This window comes from Cricetulus griseus, assembly GCF_003668045.3.
Source record: "Cricetulus griseus strain 17A/GY chromosome 1 unlocalized genomic scaffold, alternate assembly CriGri-PICRH-1.0 chr1_0, whole genome shotgun sequence".
In the NCBI taxonomy this organism is placed as follows: Eukaryota; Metazoa; Chordata; class Mammalia; order Rodentia; family Cricetidae; genus Cricetulus; species Cricetulus griseus.
Window position 1 is genome coordinate 249,623,271 of NW_023276806.1, and position 16,748 is coordinate 249,640,018.

At 42.4% G+C, this 16,748-nt stretch overlaps 1 protein-coding gene across 1 annotated transcript in view; it reads right to left on the minus strand.

The window, feature by feature from the left end:
• Positions 1 to 16,748, minus strand: part of Kat2b (lysine acetyltransferase 2B) — a 101,998-nt gene that overhangs the window by 9,910 nt on the left and 75,340 nt on the right. The window contains exons 9-12 of the mRNA XM_027394578.2: positions 13,761 to 13,897; positions 7,989 to 8,197; positions 6,487 to 6,613; positions 460 to 570 (exon numbers count right to left, since the gene is read on the minus strand). Coding sequence (XP_027250379.1) covers positions 460 to 570; positions 6,487 to 6,613; positions 7,989 to 8,197; positions 13,761 to 13,897 — 584 coding nt within the window. The remainder of the gene's footprint in view (positions 1 to 459; positions 571 to 6,486; positions 6,614 to 7,988; positions 8,198 to 13,760; positions 13,898 to 16,748) is intronic.

Here is a 16,748-nt window from a genome sequence, read left to right on the forward strand (position 1 = left end):
TCTTCCCAGAGTCATTGCACTGCTCTGAACAGCAGCCACACAGCTGACCCATGACAAACAATCTCAAAAACCAAACAGTGCCAATAGGAAATAAACTTAAATTAACTAGTGTCTGGAGGTGGCAGCATAAGCACCACTTATTCCAGCTGGAGGATTGTTAAGTTCAAGAGTGGAATGGCATCCAAGTTCCTAATACTGGAATCCTTGGCAGACTTCGTCAGAAATGAACATTTTCAAGAATCTGAATCAATTTCCTTTCATTTTTAATTTTTACAAGAAATTCAGATTCAGTGAGAAATCCTGCCTGGAAGCAATAAAGCAGAAAGCAATAGAGAAAGATGACCAGTGTCTTGCTTTGGCTATCACGTGTACACAAATAGGAGCATGCACCCTGGACACACATGCATGCACTCATGCTCGAACACAGACTGAGGAGGCAAGGCTTCACGAGGAACTGACCTGCTTCTTGAAGTAGCCGATGGCATACTCATCTGCATATGTGAGGAAGCTCAGGATGTCATGCTTTATGTGGTATTCTTTGAGATGGTTCATCAGGTGTGTTCCATAGCCCTGGTGGAAGTAAAGATTCTCAAGAAATTCCAAAAACATGACAGGAAATGATAGCATATAGGAGCTCACAGTTTTGAAGAGTTTACTAACCAGGATCTTTCTAGAAGACACTATTATGTTAACAAGCCTTTCTTGCATGTTTAAATTTTGAAAAGGAATCACAAAGTAAGATATTCAAAATTTATGGTTCAAGACAAAAATCATCACTGGCAAACTAGTTCCTGCCTGGTTCTTTGAAAATAAAATACTGAGACTCCAAAACAGTCCTAAAATCCTTCTTTGCTGATGCCAGATGCTTTTAGAGTGAACACTGATGGTGAATTTAACTTATTTAAGAATCTGAGATGAAAGGAGGTAGGGAGTTGGGCGTTGGTGGTGCACGTCTTTAATCCCAGCACTCGGGAGGCAGAGGCAGGTGGATCTCTGTGAGTTCGAGGCCAGCCTGGTCTCCAGAGCGAGTGCCAGGATAGGCTCCAAAGCTACACAGAGAAACCCTATCTTGAAAAACCAAAAAAAAAAAAAAAAAAAAGGAGGTAGGGAGATGAATGGCTCTGACCTCATTAGCATACCCGGGGTATGTAAATGAGTCATACGAGTCATACAGATCTTCACTGGGGTGTGTACTTACCCATTTATCTGATCTAGCAACTGCATCACAGACACAGGACTTACAGCTTGATTTATCAGACCAAGAAAAATCTGAGAAGCCCACAGTCTGAGTCAGCAAAAAACAGTAGAAACAAAACTGTGGGCGATGTTGAATAAATGGTTTAATAAATGAAAACAGAACCAGTGTTCTGGTGCGCACCTGTGATGCTAGCATTCTGGATGCTGAGGTGCGATGCCAGCATTCAGGACGATGAGGTGAGAGGTCTATATTTGGTATATAACCTTGAGCTTTATACCAAAACTCTGTCTCAAAAAAAAAAAAAAGTGTAAAAATAGGCCAGGCAGTGGTGGCATACCACTCCTTCAATCCCAGCACTTAGGAAACAGAGGCAGGCAGATCTCAGTGAGCTCTAGACCACCTTGGTCTCCAAAGTGAGTTCTAGGATAGCCAAGACTGTTACACAGAGAAACTGCCTCAAAAAAACCAAAAACAAAACCACAATAAACACAATAAATATATAAATAAGATTTAGGGGGGAAGGGGCTGCACACATGTGTTAAATTCTCAAAGAATTAATAAAGATGTATTTTTAAAAATAAAAATAAAAGAATGAAAATTGAGTGGTCTAAATGGGAAAAATGAAAGTACTGGTGTTTTTCAGTGCAAAGCGCAGGAAGGACTGATGATCCAGAACCTCATAAAAAGACAGGAATTAGAGCATCCAGAGGTGTCTGTCGTCACACAGACTTCATCCACACCCACAAACACCACTACCTCACAGAATCACAGCACAGAATATAGGATCTGCCCCTCTCTCTTGTTCACTTCCACCTCCCAAGCCTCAAACCAAGCAGTATCCAGGCCAGAGTCTCCTTTGCATGGCATGACTGGGGGATTCTTTAGCAATCTAAGCACTTTTTAGGACTTTCTCCAATATGCCCTGCTACCGCATGGCTTCCAGGATCAGCTCTCAGGTGGGGTGCTCTGTTCAATAAAAGTCAGCAGCAGCATCTCCCTTTTTTGGAAATTGTTCTTCCAGTGATGTCACCCAAGGACATTTTCCCTGCACTGCAATACCAAGACACTGTGAGTCTGGATATAATGTGAATAGGAAAAAAAAAAAAAGTGAAGGAATTCCTCCTGGAAGGAATCATAGTGACACAGGGAAGAGAAACAACATAGAATTACATCGTATGGACCTGCACTGTCCACATGACAGTTTGCTAGTACCAATTGGGCTGTGCTAGATGCTTAAAATGTCTACCAGCAAAAAAAAAAGAAAAAAATGAATATACATTTTATACTTCCATGATGACATATTATGGCAACATTTTGGACATAGTAGGTTAAATACAAACTTTAAACATTTAACTTCATTTATTTCTTTTTACTTTGCAATATGACTACTAGAAATTTTTCTTTTATTATTTTGGTTTTTCGAGACAGGGTTTCTCTGTGTAACTTTGGAGCCTATCCCACTCGCTTTGTAGACCAGGCTGGCCTCAGACTCACAGAGATCCGCCTGCCTCTGCCTCCCCAGTGCTGGGATTAAAGGTGTGCACCACCAATGCCCGGTGACTGCCAGAAAATTTTATTTTATTTATTCATTTATTTATTTGGTGTTTTGAGACAGCCTGGCTTGGAACTCACAGAGACAGACCTGCCTGCCTCTGCCTCCCAAGTTCTGGGATTAAAGCCACTACACCTGACTTAGGAAAAGAATTATATATGAAACTTGTGTTTCTATTGTGCAGTGTGGATTCAGAACAATGTATTTGTGATGGATAAAAGGAAAAAAGAATGATTAAGTGAGGCATTAAAAAGGTTTGTCAAATGGTTGGAGCTAAAGAGAAGGCTCAGCAGTTAAGAGCACTGGTTGCTCTTCCAGAGGACCTGTGTTCAATTCTCAGCACACACATAGAAGCAAATAACTCAAAAATCAATTCAGGAAATTGAGAATGAAGAAAGGATGGGCATACACACCCCTTGGGATCTGCATGATTTCGACAGAGAAACTATAGCACCCCCTCCTCAAGCTCAGCATGTTTAGTATACAAAGTTGAACAGGGAGGCTGGATTGTTTAACTAATCTCAGTAGGGATAGTCTCTATAGAGGAGAGGTACTCAGGCTGTAAATATTAAGGGAGTGATTCTCACCCTTCCCAGGGCTGTGACTCTTTAATACAGTTCCTTATATTGTGGTGACCGTCAACCATAAAATTATTTTCATTGCTAATTCATAACTGAATTTTGCTATATTATGAATCGGAATGTAAATATCTGTTTTCTGGTTGCCTTAGGCTACCCCTGTGAAAGGGTTGCTCAACACCCCTGCCTCCCCCACTACACACACACGGCAAGAGGTGGCAACCCAGGTTGAGAACCACTGTATTAAGAACACTATGGTGGACATTTGAACATACTATCAAAATCTGTATGAGGACAAGAGGAAGGCTTTGCCATCCTTCTGAGCCTTGTGTGGGAGGCGGGGAGAGGCCTTGCCATTTTCCCATGGGTTGAGGCTAGGGTCTTTGACATGGTGGGCTTGTGGCAGCAACACACTTTCACTCAGGACTTCACAGACTCAGGGCTTCCTCCATTTCCCACATATATATAAACAATAGAGACTACTGAAAGATACTCTCAGACCATCAGAACCCTGGACAGGACACTCTCCAACCTGCACAGTGCGCTGCGGGTGCTCAGCTTTTGAGGGCTGTTACCCATGCTTCGGTGGGCCTTGATGATGTAGCTGTCTTTGAATGATTTCTGTTGCTGTCAGTAACCCTTCACCCATTTCCCTGCAATAACTGAATAACTCTTCCTCTTGTTATTCCTACTGAGTTTGTAATGTTTGGCCACCTTCCTTCAAGTTTTTAGAAAAGTATATGGTCTACGATGTGGCAGGGGGAGGGAAATGCCCTTCTGGAAGCTATTAAGAAGTTTCCCACCAGTGTGAAGGCATCTTCAGTTTCCCTCTGGCATCCCTAAAAGTGCCTATGTCCACTTGAATCAATCCTTCCCAACTAAGTGTTTGGCACAGCCATCTCTGAAAAAAACAAATTACCTCAAATTACAAGCTACTGATGTGTTTTCCAAGGCAAGGTTTCCCTTTATGTACAGCCAAACACAGTTTTCCTTTAAGCGAGATACTTTGGGAGACAGCTAGATATTTTTCACATTGGGGGATGGGTTTGTGATAAAGACAGCAATAGCAGTATCTAATGGCATCTTGTCAGAATTCTTGAAAAGGCACGAAAGGGCAATTTCTATCTAATTTAAGTCTTTCCCTTCCCCAGACAAACTGTGAGAGGCGTGCATCTGTATTTTGGTGCTGAGTGTTAGGTAAAAAGCTCCTTTATGCCAGGAGGCAGAAGTAGACCTCTATGAGTTCCAGGCCAGCCTGGTCTACACAAAGTTTCCATGGCAACTAGAGCTACATAGTGAGGAGCTGTCTAAAAGAAAAAAAAAACAAAACAAAATCACAAAGAGCTAGATTGCAGGCCTATAATTCCATAACCCCTAGCACTCTGGAAGTTAAAGCAAGAATACCGACTTCAAGGCCAGCCTGAGCTACATAGAGAGTTTCAAGAAAGACTGTGCTACAGAGTGAGAGTTAGTAGAATCAGGAGCTCATGGCCATCCTTAGCTTTAAGTAAACAGGAGACCAGCATCAGCTCCATGAGATTCTATCTTTAACAGGAGTGGGGTGGAGAGTGTTGAGCCATAAAAGAAAGCACAAGTGTCCAAAACTAACCACACTTTAAACAGAGCATGGCTTCTTCCAGTGACTTATTTTAGAAAGTCAAAGAAGCAACAGAATCCTTAACTCTGTCCTGCCCAGAACAGAAGCCACTGGCCTCTTGTGCCTAGGGAGGACTTGAATGTGGTCAGTTCAAACTGAGACAAGTTGTGGAAGTAAACTATACACCAATTTCAAACACGTAGCATATACAGAGAATAAAGGTGCTATTGATAATTCCTCATGGTATTGAATTTTAGGTTAAATGAAATACATTTGGAAAATTGTATTTCCATTAATCTCTCCTGCTTTCATTTGCTTTTTGAAATGGATCTTCTAGAAAGTTTGTACTGTGTACATACATGGCTTACATGTGCAGCTTTTACATGGTTATGCTGGACAACTTGCCTCAGACCATCCAACAAATTTTTGCAGTCACTATTGACTCCTGAGCTGCTTACAGTTCCATCATACAAAGTTTCTTCATACTTTTTTGCAGTGGTTCTCAACCTGTGGGTCTTGACCCCTTTGTGGGTCAAATATCCTGCATATCAGATTTTTACATTATGAGTCATAATGGTAACAAGACTACAGTTATAGAGTAGCAAGCATAAATGACTTTATGGTTGGGGGTCACCACAACATGAGGCACTGTATTAAAGGGTCATCCTAGAATTAGGAAGGTTGAGAACCACTGCTTTAGAGACTATACAATGCTAGAGACATAACCTTCAAAGCCTGAAGCAATGTCCTGACAGAAGTAGAGTAGAATATAACAGATTTCTAGAGACGAACTCTTTCTGCCCAGCACATCATTCCAGGCAAACCAAAGGCAATCCTAAAAAAGCACAATCTTAACTCCCAGGACCAGAGGACCTATGCCAGGGATAACACCATGGCACAGGGAAAGAACTCCAGCAGGATGAAAACCACATGAGGGACTAGGGCAACCACTCTATGGCAAAGTGCTAGAATAGTATGCACAGGCTTCTGGGTTCAAGTCCAGTTAAATTTCTCACAACTTCTTTCTTTTCAGAAAGGATCTCCCTGGCTGTCCTGGAACTTAATAGGTTGACTAGGTTGGCCTCAAATTCACAGAAATGTGCTTGCCTCTCCTTTCTGAGTGCTAGGATTAAATGTGTGGGCTACCACACCCAACTGGAATTTCTTTAATACTTGTCTGACTTTATAGACAAGGTAATGCTGAAGTGTGAGATAACTATATTGTGTAATCTGCTGTCTGTGTCTATGTTACAAGTAAATTAACAACAAACACAGATTCACTTCAAACGTGTATCTCCATCCTCTACCCTTCGGATACATGCTAGGATGTGTGGTGTTCCTGTACTCCACCTGAAGGTTGAACAAAGCCTCTGTGTACTGAGAGTACACAAGCCATGTTTCTATCCCCACATACATTCAGCAAGAAAACACTTTGGGGAAGACCTAACTTCACCTGGAACCATCCATCTCTGGGCCCAGCCCAGAGGGATTTCCCATGCTCCACAGCTTCAGCAAGAAGGCTGACCTCTGCTTTTGTGCTAAGATCCAGGGATTCTCTTACCTTGACTTGTTCATTTGAGGTTACTGCACAGAAAACAATCTCTGTGAATCCCTGGGATGGAAACATCCGGAAACAGATACCACCAATAACACGGCCATCTTTAATTAAAGCAAGGGTTTTGTGTTTCCTGAAAGAATAAGGTTAAGTCAGAGATTTATATATAAAACACTTTTGGAGATGTTCTTTGTTGACTAAGAAGGCTTGGTGAGGGGATGGAGGGAAGTTCTTTCACCTAGACACCACTCACCAGACAGCCATTTTCCTGTACTCCTTAGGGCAAGTCTACTTCAGAGCTCCCACCAAAACAAACAAAAAATCCCTAAGAAGAGCCCAAGTATGTGCTTGGAACAGCTCCAGAACTGGCTTTAGGAGCTCAAAGCTCAGAGCTCAAAGCTGTAGCCAAGAGTGGCACACATTTCTGAAGAGTTCACACAGCAATAGTAACATTACAGCAAAGAACACAGCATCCACATGTAGGAACTGTCAAGCCCTGCAGTGTGGAATCCTACCAGACTGTCTCCCTCTGATTTGCCACATACACAGATCACATTTCACATAGGCTGTCTGGCTAACTAGCTTAAAGTACAGCCAAATGGAAAAGTTTAATTCCTTATTGTGATTTTTTTATTTCATTTCTGTTTTTGTAGTATTGTGGATTGAGCCTAAGTCTTTGTTCAGGCCAGGTGAGCCTTCTACCAGTGAACTACATCCTCATCCTTGATTTTTTTTTTTCCTTAAAGCATTGGATTGTCTAGGTTAATCTACCCTAAATCCCAATAATTTCCCCAATGCTTATAGAGCACATTGCATGAACGAGTTGTGCTGTACTTTGCCTGAAGATCCAACAAAGCTTTGGTGCAACTCTACCTGTGGTATTTTGGCTACAGTGGTACCGAATTAAAACAATAAAACCAAGAATGTATTGACTGTGAAGTAAAACACCCTGATATTCCTACATTCTCATGGCTAAAAATAATGTGGTAAGAAGAGTCATCAGATTATTATTTTTTTATTTCATTCATTCATTTGTTTATTTGTGTGTGCAAGTGTGTATATGAGTGCATGCCACCGTGCCACCCCCAGTGGGTGTATATGTCTGTGTGTGTGTGTGTGTGTGTGTGTGTGTGTAGTGGGGGAGGTGGGCGCCTGCACAAATGCATGCCCCTTGTGTGTGGAAGTCAGAGAACATTTCATGGGAGTTGGCTCTCTTCTTCAACCATGTGTGTCCCAGAACAGAACTTAGATTATCAGTTTTGGCAGCAAGAGAATCTACCCACTGCCATCTCACCAATCCCAGCAATTTAAACTATAAAGCCTCAATCCATTAATAAGAACATTCAAGGTTTATTGACAAATTAATCTTAGTGATTTTTGACAAGAAAACTGTATCAGTGTGACTCGTGTCCATATCAGAATAGGAAGCAGCTGGATTCAAAGAACTAAGTATCACTAAATAGATCCCCTTTGCATTAAAGACGGAATTAAGAATGAGTTGAACTTACGGGTCAAAGACGAGCCGTGTAATGTACTCCTTGGGCATGCGGGGCAGCTGGTGAGAAAACACATTCTGCAGGCCCACCAGCCACATCAGGATCTTCTTGTTTGGTTTCTGGTTCAGAGAATTGCCCACCACATGGAATTCAATGACACCCCTGCGTTCTTCCAGCCTTGCTGCCTCATCTCTGGCTGAATGTGCTGACAGAAAATTGGTCTGGGATCCAGGAAACAAGAAAAGATTTCAAAGGGGTCTTCTTTGAAAACTTTGCCTCTTTTAATAAGATGCTGGACTGAATTTCAGGGTCTTAAACACATGTGCATGAGTGCACCACACACACACACACACCCTAAGAGACAAACTAGAAATGTGTAGATCACTCGGTGATCACAAGGGATCCTGTGTAATCAGGGAGGATTCCAGAGTCCATGTAACAAGCCAGGTGCATCTGCTGGACACCTGTAACTCTAGCTCCAAAGAAGGCAGAGACAGATGTGCCTCAAAAGACTGGACAGTTATAGAAGAAGATACTGGACACCCTCTTCTGGCCTTTATGTGTACATAGGCATGGGAAACCGCACATGCACAAATAAATGAATAAAGTAAGTAGATAAAGCATTATGAAACCGTAACATTGCATGGATTAGGCATCAGCAAACTTTTTTGAGTCAAAGTCTTGCTGTGTAGTATAAGCTGGCCTTGAGCTACTATCGTTCTGCCTCAGCTTCCCCAGTAATAGGAGATATAGATCAGAAGTTCAGGTTAGAAAACATTTTTAGGACGAGAACCAATAGAAAATATTTTAGAAGAGCTGAAGAGATGGTTCAGTGAGTAAAGCACTTGCCTCACAATGTGAGGACCAGGGTTCAGATCTCCAGAACCTACAGATGTCAGGAGGGTCTGCTGGCCTCCTTGCAATTCCAACACTAGAGAAAGCTGGCTACTTAAGAGTAGTTAAAAAGCAAGTTACTTGTTTATCTGAGAGAATCTGTCACAGGCACTGATGTGCCTCCATACTCATATGAACACACGGATTACTGCAAAAGTTATTTTTTAAGACACTATTTTAGGGGGCTGGGAAGATGACTCAGCTTTAACGGCCCAGGCTTGCACATTGGGTGGCTCACAACTTCCGGTAACTCCAGTTTGGAGGATCTGACGTGCTTCTCTGGCACCTGCACTCACACATAGACATCCTCCCATACAGATATGCATGTACACATAAACAATACACTAAACGATAAAATAACAGAATATTCTAGACTTTTGGAATCCTATAGTCTCTCTACACTGCTCAACTGCTGTTATAGCATAAAAGAATACATAGAAACACTGGTAAGACACACTTGGCATGATGTTTCAATAAAACTTTAAGGAGGGTGGGGGGCTGGAGACAAGTCTCAGCACTTAACGGTGCCTGCTCTCCTGCAGAAGACCCAGGCTTCATTCCCAGAATGCATATTGGGAGCTTCACAACTGCCTTCAACCCCAGCTCCAGGGGAATCCAGTGCCCCTTTCTAGCCACACATACCTGGCCTATAGTCAGACACATATACATTAATAAAAATAAATACTAAAATTCTGAAGTGGGGGCCAGTGAGATGGCTCAGCAGTAAGGGTGCATGTTGCCAGCCTGACTAGCAAAGTGCAATATCCCAAACTGTATTAGTCATGTGTGGCAGAAGATCCCTCAGAGCATTGCTTCTGGCTTGAATTCTGGAGTGTTAGCACCTAGTCTTTGAACTGCCTTTTGTGATGTTACCTTTTGTTACTGCTATCTGATTCTTCCTGAGGCTGTGGTAGAATATTAATTTAAGGTGTGTGACTTCTGTTTATGCTGCATTTGTTTAACTCAGTGAAGCTCTCTGATTCTTTGCCTGTCTAAAACACCTGATGATCTAACAAAGAGCTGAACGGCTAATAGCAAGGCAGGAACAAGGATAGGGAGGGATGGCTGGCAGAGTATAAATAGGAAGACAAAGAAGGAAGAGGAGCAATGAGAGAACAAGAGGAGGGGAGCAACAGGGGCCAACCACCCAGCCACCCAGCCACCCAGCCAGCCATGGACTAAATGGACTAAAAGGACTAAAAGTGAAAGGTATACAGGAATAGAGAAAGATAAAAGTCAAAGGTAGGTGGGATAATTTAAGAAAAGCTGGCTAGAAACAAGCCAAGCTAAGGCCAGGCACATAAGTAATAATAAGACTCTGTGTGATTTATTTGGGAGTTGGGTGGTGGGCCCCCCAAAAGGCCAAAAACTAAAGAGTAAAAACATTTTATACAACATGAAGCGTTCAAAGCTTTTTGCAAAACTTAGTTATGAGAGGACTTAGAAAACCCACTGGTCTTGTGACTGAGAATTGCTTTGGCATTTGGTTCCTTCAAGGAACTTCAGATAAGAGGTTTTGGTATGTGGAAATTGACTTGCTAATGTGTGAATTATGTAATAGTAAAAACAGCATTTTGCAAATCAATGGTCAGTCAGTTCACCAGAAGCTGACTACCCTCTCTGCTGTTTAGCTAAACCTAAAATTCATCCTGCAGTGAACTTTCTCCTTTACAGAACCTTGAAAAACAGAACATTGACAGTCAGGTCCTCTAGAGTCACAGAACTTATGAAATGAATCTCTCTCTCTCTCTCTCTCTCTCTCTCTCTCACATACACACACACACACACACACACACACACACACACACACACACACACGTATGAATGTAGAGGGAATTTATTGGAATGACTTATACGCTACAGTCAAACTAAACCAACAACCATGACTAGCTGTGAACAGAAAGCCCAAGAATTTAGTAGATGCTCAGTTCCACAAGGCTGGTCTTCTGTATATGTTGGAATCCTGAATAAGTAGACTCCAATGGCAGGGAGGAAATGGATGTATTAACAAGGTGAGGGTAAGCAGACAAAGAGCAAATCCTTCCTTCTTCCATGTCCTTATATAGGCTTCCTGCAGAAGGTGTGGCCCAGTTTAAAGGTATGGCCCGCCTTAATATCCTCATCAAGGGTGGGTGTGTTGTCTTCCTGCCTAAAGATCCAGATCAGAGTGTTAGGCCTTACCCCAGCCCCTGGCACCCATATACCCAAAGAGTCTGGGATGTTAAGGTTGAAGTTCCACCCAAGCTCCCCTCCCCTATCTCACTCCAAACTGCTGCATCTCAGAAAGCCCACCAAATGATAACCTCTCCCCCAGAGAGGCTCAAGACAACTCCCACAGGGTATTCAAACTGCCCCCCAGAAAACAGACTTGTGATTTTCTGGTCTCTCTTTCCCATCTCCTCTCTGGGCTTTTTCTAATTTGGTTTGATTTGGTCTGATTTGGATTGCAGCATCCGCAGTGAGGCTTATCAGGGTACAGAAACTTTTCACAGAGGTGTGTCTTCAAGGTCTGGATGAGAAGTGTATTTACCCACTTCAAACCAAGCAGGAAATCTTTCACAGATGTGCCCTCCATTTCTGGGTTGTAGTTCATTCCAGATATAGTCAAGTTGACAACCAAGAATAGCCATCACATACACCAAGACCCATCTGATGGAAGGAGAGAAATAATTCCTTCCAATGGCCTCTAAACTCCATACTCATACCATAGCACAAGTGTTCCCACAGGTGCACGTACACACATACACACAAACACATTGAATAATAAATGCAAATTTTTAAAAGAGGATCAGTGAGATGGCTTATCACTGCACATGCCTGATGGCCTCAGTTTGATGCCCAGAATCCACAACTGAAGGAGAGAACTGACTCCTAAAAGTTGTCCTCTGACTTTCATGCATGTGGATTATACATGCATTATACAACAAAATCATAACAGAGCAGCAATAATGATGAAAAATTAAAGTCCATTAAGATAACAGGTCCCCAAATCTTGAAATACACCATAAAGCAACAGCCATATTTATAGTCTTAGCACCTTTTTGGAAGGCAGTTTTCTTCCCAGAAGTATCTATTGATCCTGACTTAACTCACAGCTGGCTGCATGGCCCAATGCCAGCACCTCATGCTTTAAATCACCCCATGCTAGGAAAGGAGATTTCTGACAAACTGTTCTGCTGGGAAGAAAAGTGGTAACTGTAGCTCCAGCTTTGAGGACTCTAGATGGGTGTCCAGGTGACCTAGTATCACTGTGGTACAAGCTGCCCAGACATTTAACAACCAGCTTGCAAAGACATCCGAAACCTCAGCAGCTTTCTGGGCATGCAGGTGCAGTACTAACTGCAGCAACAGATTGTGGGATGGGTGACTGCCTCCCCATTTACATCTGAGCAGACGTGAGAAGTTAGGAAAACCCTAAACATACACAAAAGGAGCTCAGTCTTAGGTCCCCACAGACCTGGCAGTCCAGAAGGAAAGAATTTTAAGAGATGATCGTGTTGCAACATGCCGTTCTCTGAAGTATCCTTGGCATTGATAAAGAACCACAGAAACAGAGCAGTGTGAAACTTAACTGATTTAATCCAGCAAAGCCACACGGAAAAGACAGAAGTTGTTTATAAACTCAGGCCATGTCTTCATTTCCTGGAAATGTCATGAGCCTCCCCTCCCTATTGCTGGATGTCTTGCAATAAGATGTTTTACCAGAATTGATCCAGAGATGTTATGCAGAACTAGCCAACAAGATTCCACAACAAAGGCAGCATTGCAAGAGAAAAGGAAGGGCCTGGAGAGCTGTCTGGGGTTAAAGGAGACTAGAGACTGGGCTATGGCTCAGGTGGGTGCTTGTCCAGAATGTAGGAAGTCTGGGATTTGATCCCCAGCACATGAACCTAGCATGATGATTCAAGGTCATTGGTTCTGGCTATATAGTGACTCCAAGACGAGCCTCCTACATGACACCTGTCCAAAAACAAAAAAAGAACACTACAGAGATGAAGAAATGAAAACTAAATTCCATGCACAGTTCCTAACTGAGCCTCCAACAACAGTACAACATGTTATGAATGGCGTAATTTGGTAAGATGGTCATTGGATATAGGTTGCATATTAGGTCACAGGTCAGCAAATTTTTTAGTGAAAAGTCAAGTGATGAACATTTTGTTTTGCAAGACATACATTCCAAGCTTCAACTGTCCAATTTTTCTACTATGTGCAATGGTGTACAAATAACACAGTGTATAAGAGCTGTTACAAGCCTAGCCTAGTGGGATACACCTTTATTCCTAGCTACATGGGAGGCTGAGGCAAAAAAAAAAAAAAAAAAAAAAAAAGACTTCAGCCCACAAGCTGAATAGCAGACCTGACTGGTAGTCTACAGTCTGCCAACCCTAATCCAAAGAACTTTGTAACTTTGTAACAAAGCTGAATTTACTGAGTGCTAACTCCTTTGATTATACAAGAGAATTGCTTTCGTGTGAGGCACAGGAAAATGCATTAGGTGTGGGGTATTATTACATCTGTTTGGAACTCTAAAATGATTCTAAAAGGTCCACAGGAGAGGAAAAAGAAGGTAAACAATGGGAAATGGCATGTGATCACCGATGAATTTCCAGGTGAAGTCCATGGATTTTCATTACAGACTTTTTGCATTACTGATGGAGATTTGAAACTCTTCAAGATGAAAAAGTTTCCAACTATTTGAAACTGTAGTTTGTGACCCTGTAATTAATATTCAAGGGGACCACATCTTGGTTAGCCATCCTGCCCTCCTCACAGTGACCTCCAGTTACTGATAACTAGCAGTGTGTGTTCTCAGCACTCCACCCTCATGCCTGACAGCTGGTGTGGCAGGGAGGCCTCCCAGCTGCCTGCCTGGTTCCCCCTGCTGACCTCTGGTCCAAGCATCACTGCAGGATCTGTGATGGTAGACATGACCTCGTTGATCAATTCCACAGGAATATCCCCCATCACTCGGGATCTCTTGCCTTCCTCTGGAGCATGAGAGTTGTTCATTTTCCTCTTTTCTCCTGTGATGTTCAAAACAGAAGGCAAAAACAGATGGTTTGAAATAGAAAATACATTCTGATGAGTCTAACTCATTTTGGGAAGGGGCTGCGGGGGTGAGACAGGCTCTTGCCATGTATCCCTGTCTGTTCTAATACTTACTATATATAGCTCAGGTGAGCTTCAGACTTGTGGGAATCCTCCTGCTTCTACCTCCTGAATGCTGGGATAATAGGTGTATGCCATCACACTGGTCTCCCACCTAATTTTCTAATAGCACCGATGGCTGTACCCAGCTTTCCAGGAGGAGAAAGGCTGGTGGTGGAAGAAAAAGGCCATCATCACCATTGCCAATTCCAGATCCATTTTAACAACTGCCTATTTTCTAAGGTGATTTCCAACTTGACATGAGTATTAAATTTATTTTTATTTCATATGCATTAGTGTTTTGCCTACATCTAGGTCTGTATGAAGATCATCTGGAATTGTAGTTACAGACAGTAGTGAGCTGCCACATGGATGCTGGGAATCGAATCGGGTCCTCTGAAAGAGCAGTCAGTGCTCTTATCACTGAGCCATCTCTCCCCAGCCCCCATGTTTCTTTTTTTAAAGGTATTGTTATGTGTATGATTGTTTGCATGCCATGTGCACCATGCACACAGTGTGTGTGTGCAAGAGCGTGTGTGTGTGTGTGTGTGTGTGTGTGTGTGTGTGTGTGTGTGTACGTGTGTGAGCGCGCACACACACACACATGTGCGGGTTGCCTACAGAGAATACACAGAGACATCAGATCCCCTGGAACTGACTGAAGTTACAGAAAATTGTGAGCTGTCTGATACTGGTACTAGGAACCAAACATGGGTCGTTGGCAAGAGCAGCCAGTGCTCTCAAGTGCTGAGCCATTTCTCCAGCCCTAAGCATGTGTTTCTTCATCTGCAGATATAGAGCTTGGTTTCATTAGTTTGGTTTCATTGGAGGATTGGGAGCTCAAAATCACCCTTGGCTGATTTGTTTTTGTTGTTGTTGTTGTTTGTTTTGCACGTGTGTCCATCAAAATTCAGATCATCAGAACTCACAAAAGCCAGGGAGGCATGGTAACAAACTTAATTCCAGCCCTTGCAAGGAGGAGCCCAATGTCTCTTCAGCAAGCTGGTTAGCTAGACTAACCTTCATCTGTCGGCTTTGGGTTCAACTGAGAGACCCTGTCTCAAGGAAAAAAGTAGAGAGTGATGGAGGGAGAATGTTTTTGTTTTGTTTGTTTTCTGAGACAGAGTTTCTCTGTGTAGCCCTGGGTGTCCTGGAACTCCCTCTGTAGACCAGACTGGCCTGAAACTCAGAGATGCACATGCCTCTGCCTCCCAAGTGCTGGGATTAAAACATGCATTGCCACCACAACCAGCTGGTGAGGGAGATTCTTAACATCAGCCTTGAAGATCCATGCATATATGCACCACACACACTCGCATATATACTCTACACATATACACAGGAAAAATAGTAAAAAGTTAAATAAATCATTTTAAAATGGATTGTTTTACTTTTAAAAATGATACTTCACAAGGTTAGTAAGGCCTCTGGCTGGGAAAGATACGAAAATGCACACAGAACTTTCTCCAATGCTCCTACCAAGAATGTGGAACATAGAAGATTTTTCTTTCTTTTAAGGCATGTAAATATGTCTCATGTGACCCTGTCTGGAGGTTGACTTACTATGTAACCTAAATTAATCCTGAAATCCTAATCCTCCTGCCTCAGCCTCCCCAGGGCTAGGATTATAGCATGTACTTACACACACACAACTTGTCATGACCTTTTCGCCTTTCTATTCTCATGCTTGGTTATCCTGGCTTTTTTTCTTTTACTATTATAACCTGCATTTACTTTTTCATAGCTGGTATGTGCGTGTGTTGTTGTTATTGTTGTTGTTGTTGCAGCTAGAACACAGGGCTTTGTATGTGCCAGGCAGACACTCTATCACTGAGCTGAATCCCCAGTTCAATAACTAAAAGAAAAATAACAGCAACTTAAAGTCAGGCATAGTGATGCATGCCTTCAATCTCAATTCTGCAAAGACAGGCAAATCTCTGTGTGTTTGGGGCCAGCCTGGTATACATAGCAAGTTCTAGGGCAGCAATGATACGTAGAACTACCTGTTTGAAAGAAAGAAAGAAAGAAAGAAAGAAAGAAAGAAAGAAAGAAAGAAAGAAAGAAAGAAAGGAAGGAAGGAAGGAAGACAGGAAGGAAGGAAGACAGGAAGGAAGGAAGACAGGAAGGAAGGAAGACAGGAAGAAAGAAAGGAAGAAGAAAGTGGAAGAGTAATTTTTCAACGTCCAAATGCACTTTGCTCCTTCACTATGAAATGCAGTGACCACACTTCCACACCATATTCTCCCCAGCTTTAAAAAGCATGGACTTGAAAGTCCATAGTCTACAGAAAAGGATCCAGAATGCTATGTATGGTCCACCACATGGTTCAATTGTACCAACTCTATGAAAGTTGGTTTTGGAGATGAATGAGGGTTATCTTTAGATATCTGACCAACAAGTCACCATAGTACATGTGAACTTGGAAGGAGTTGCCAATGGCATTTCTTCATTTCTCCCCAACTGTGATTCCAAGTGTATCCATCTGATTTATTATTGTTTATACCAGAATGAGGCAGAGTCTCCACCTCAAGACACTGAATATTTCCTTTGTTTTCAGAAAGAAGACAAGTTTATTTAATGCACTGTTAAGAGCTGTGAGCTGGGCAGCAGCAAGGGGTGCTATCTGTAGACAACACTGTGTATCTTAGACTGGCCTGTGATGATGCCACTGTTACTGGCCTGTTTGCAGCACTGTGTCCCCAGAGAAGGAAGATACACACATGGGAG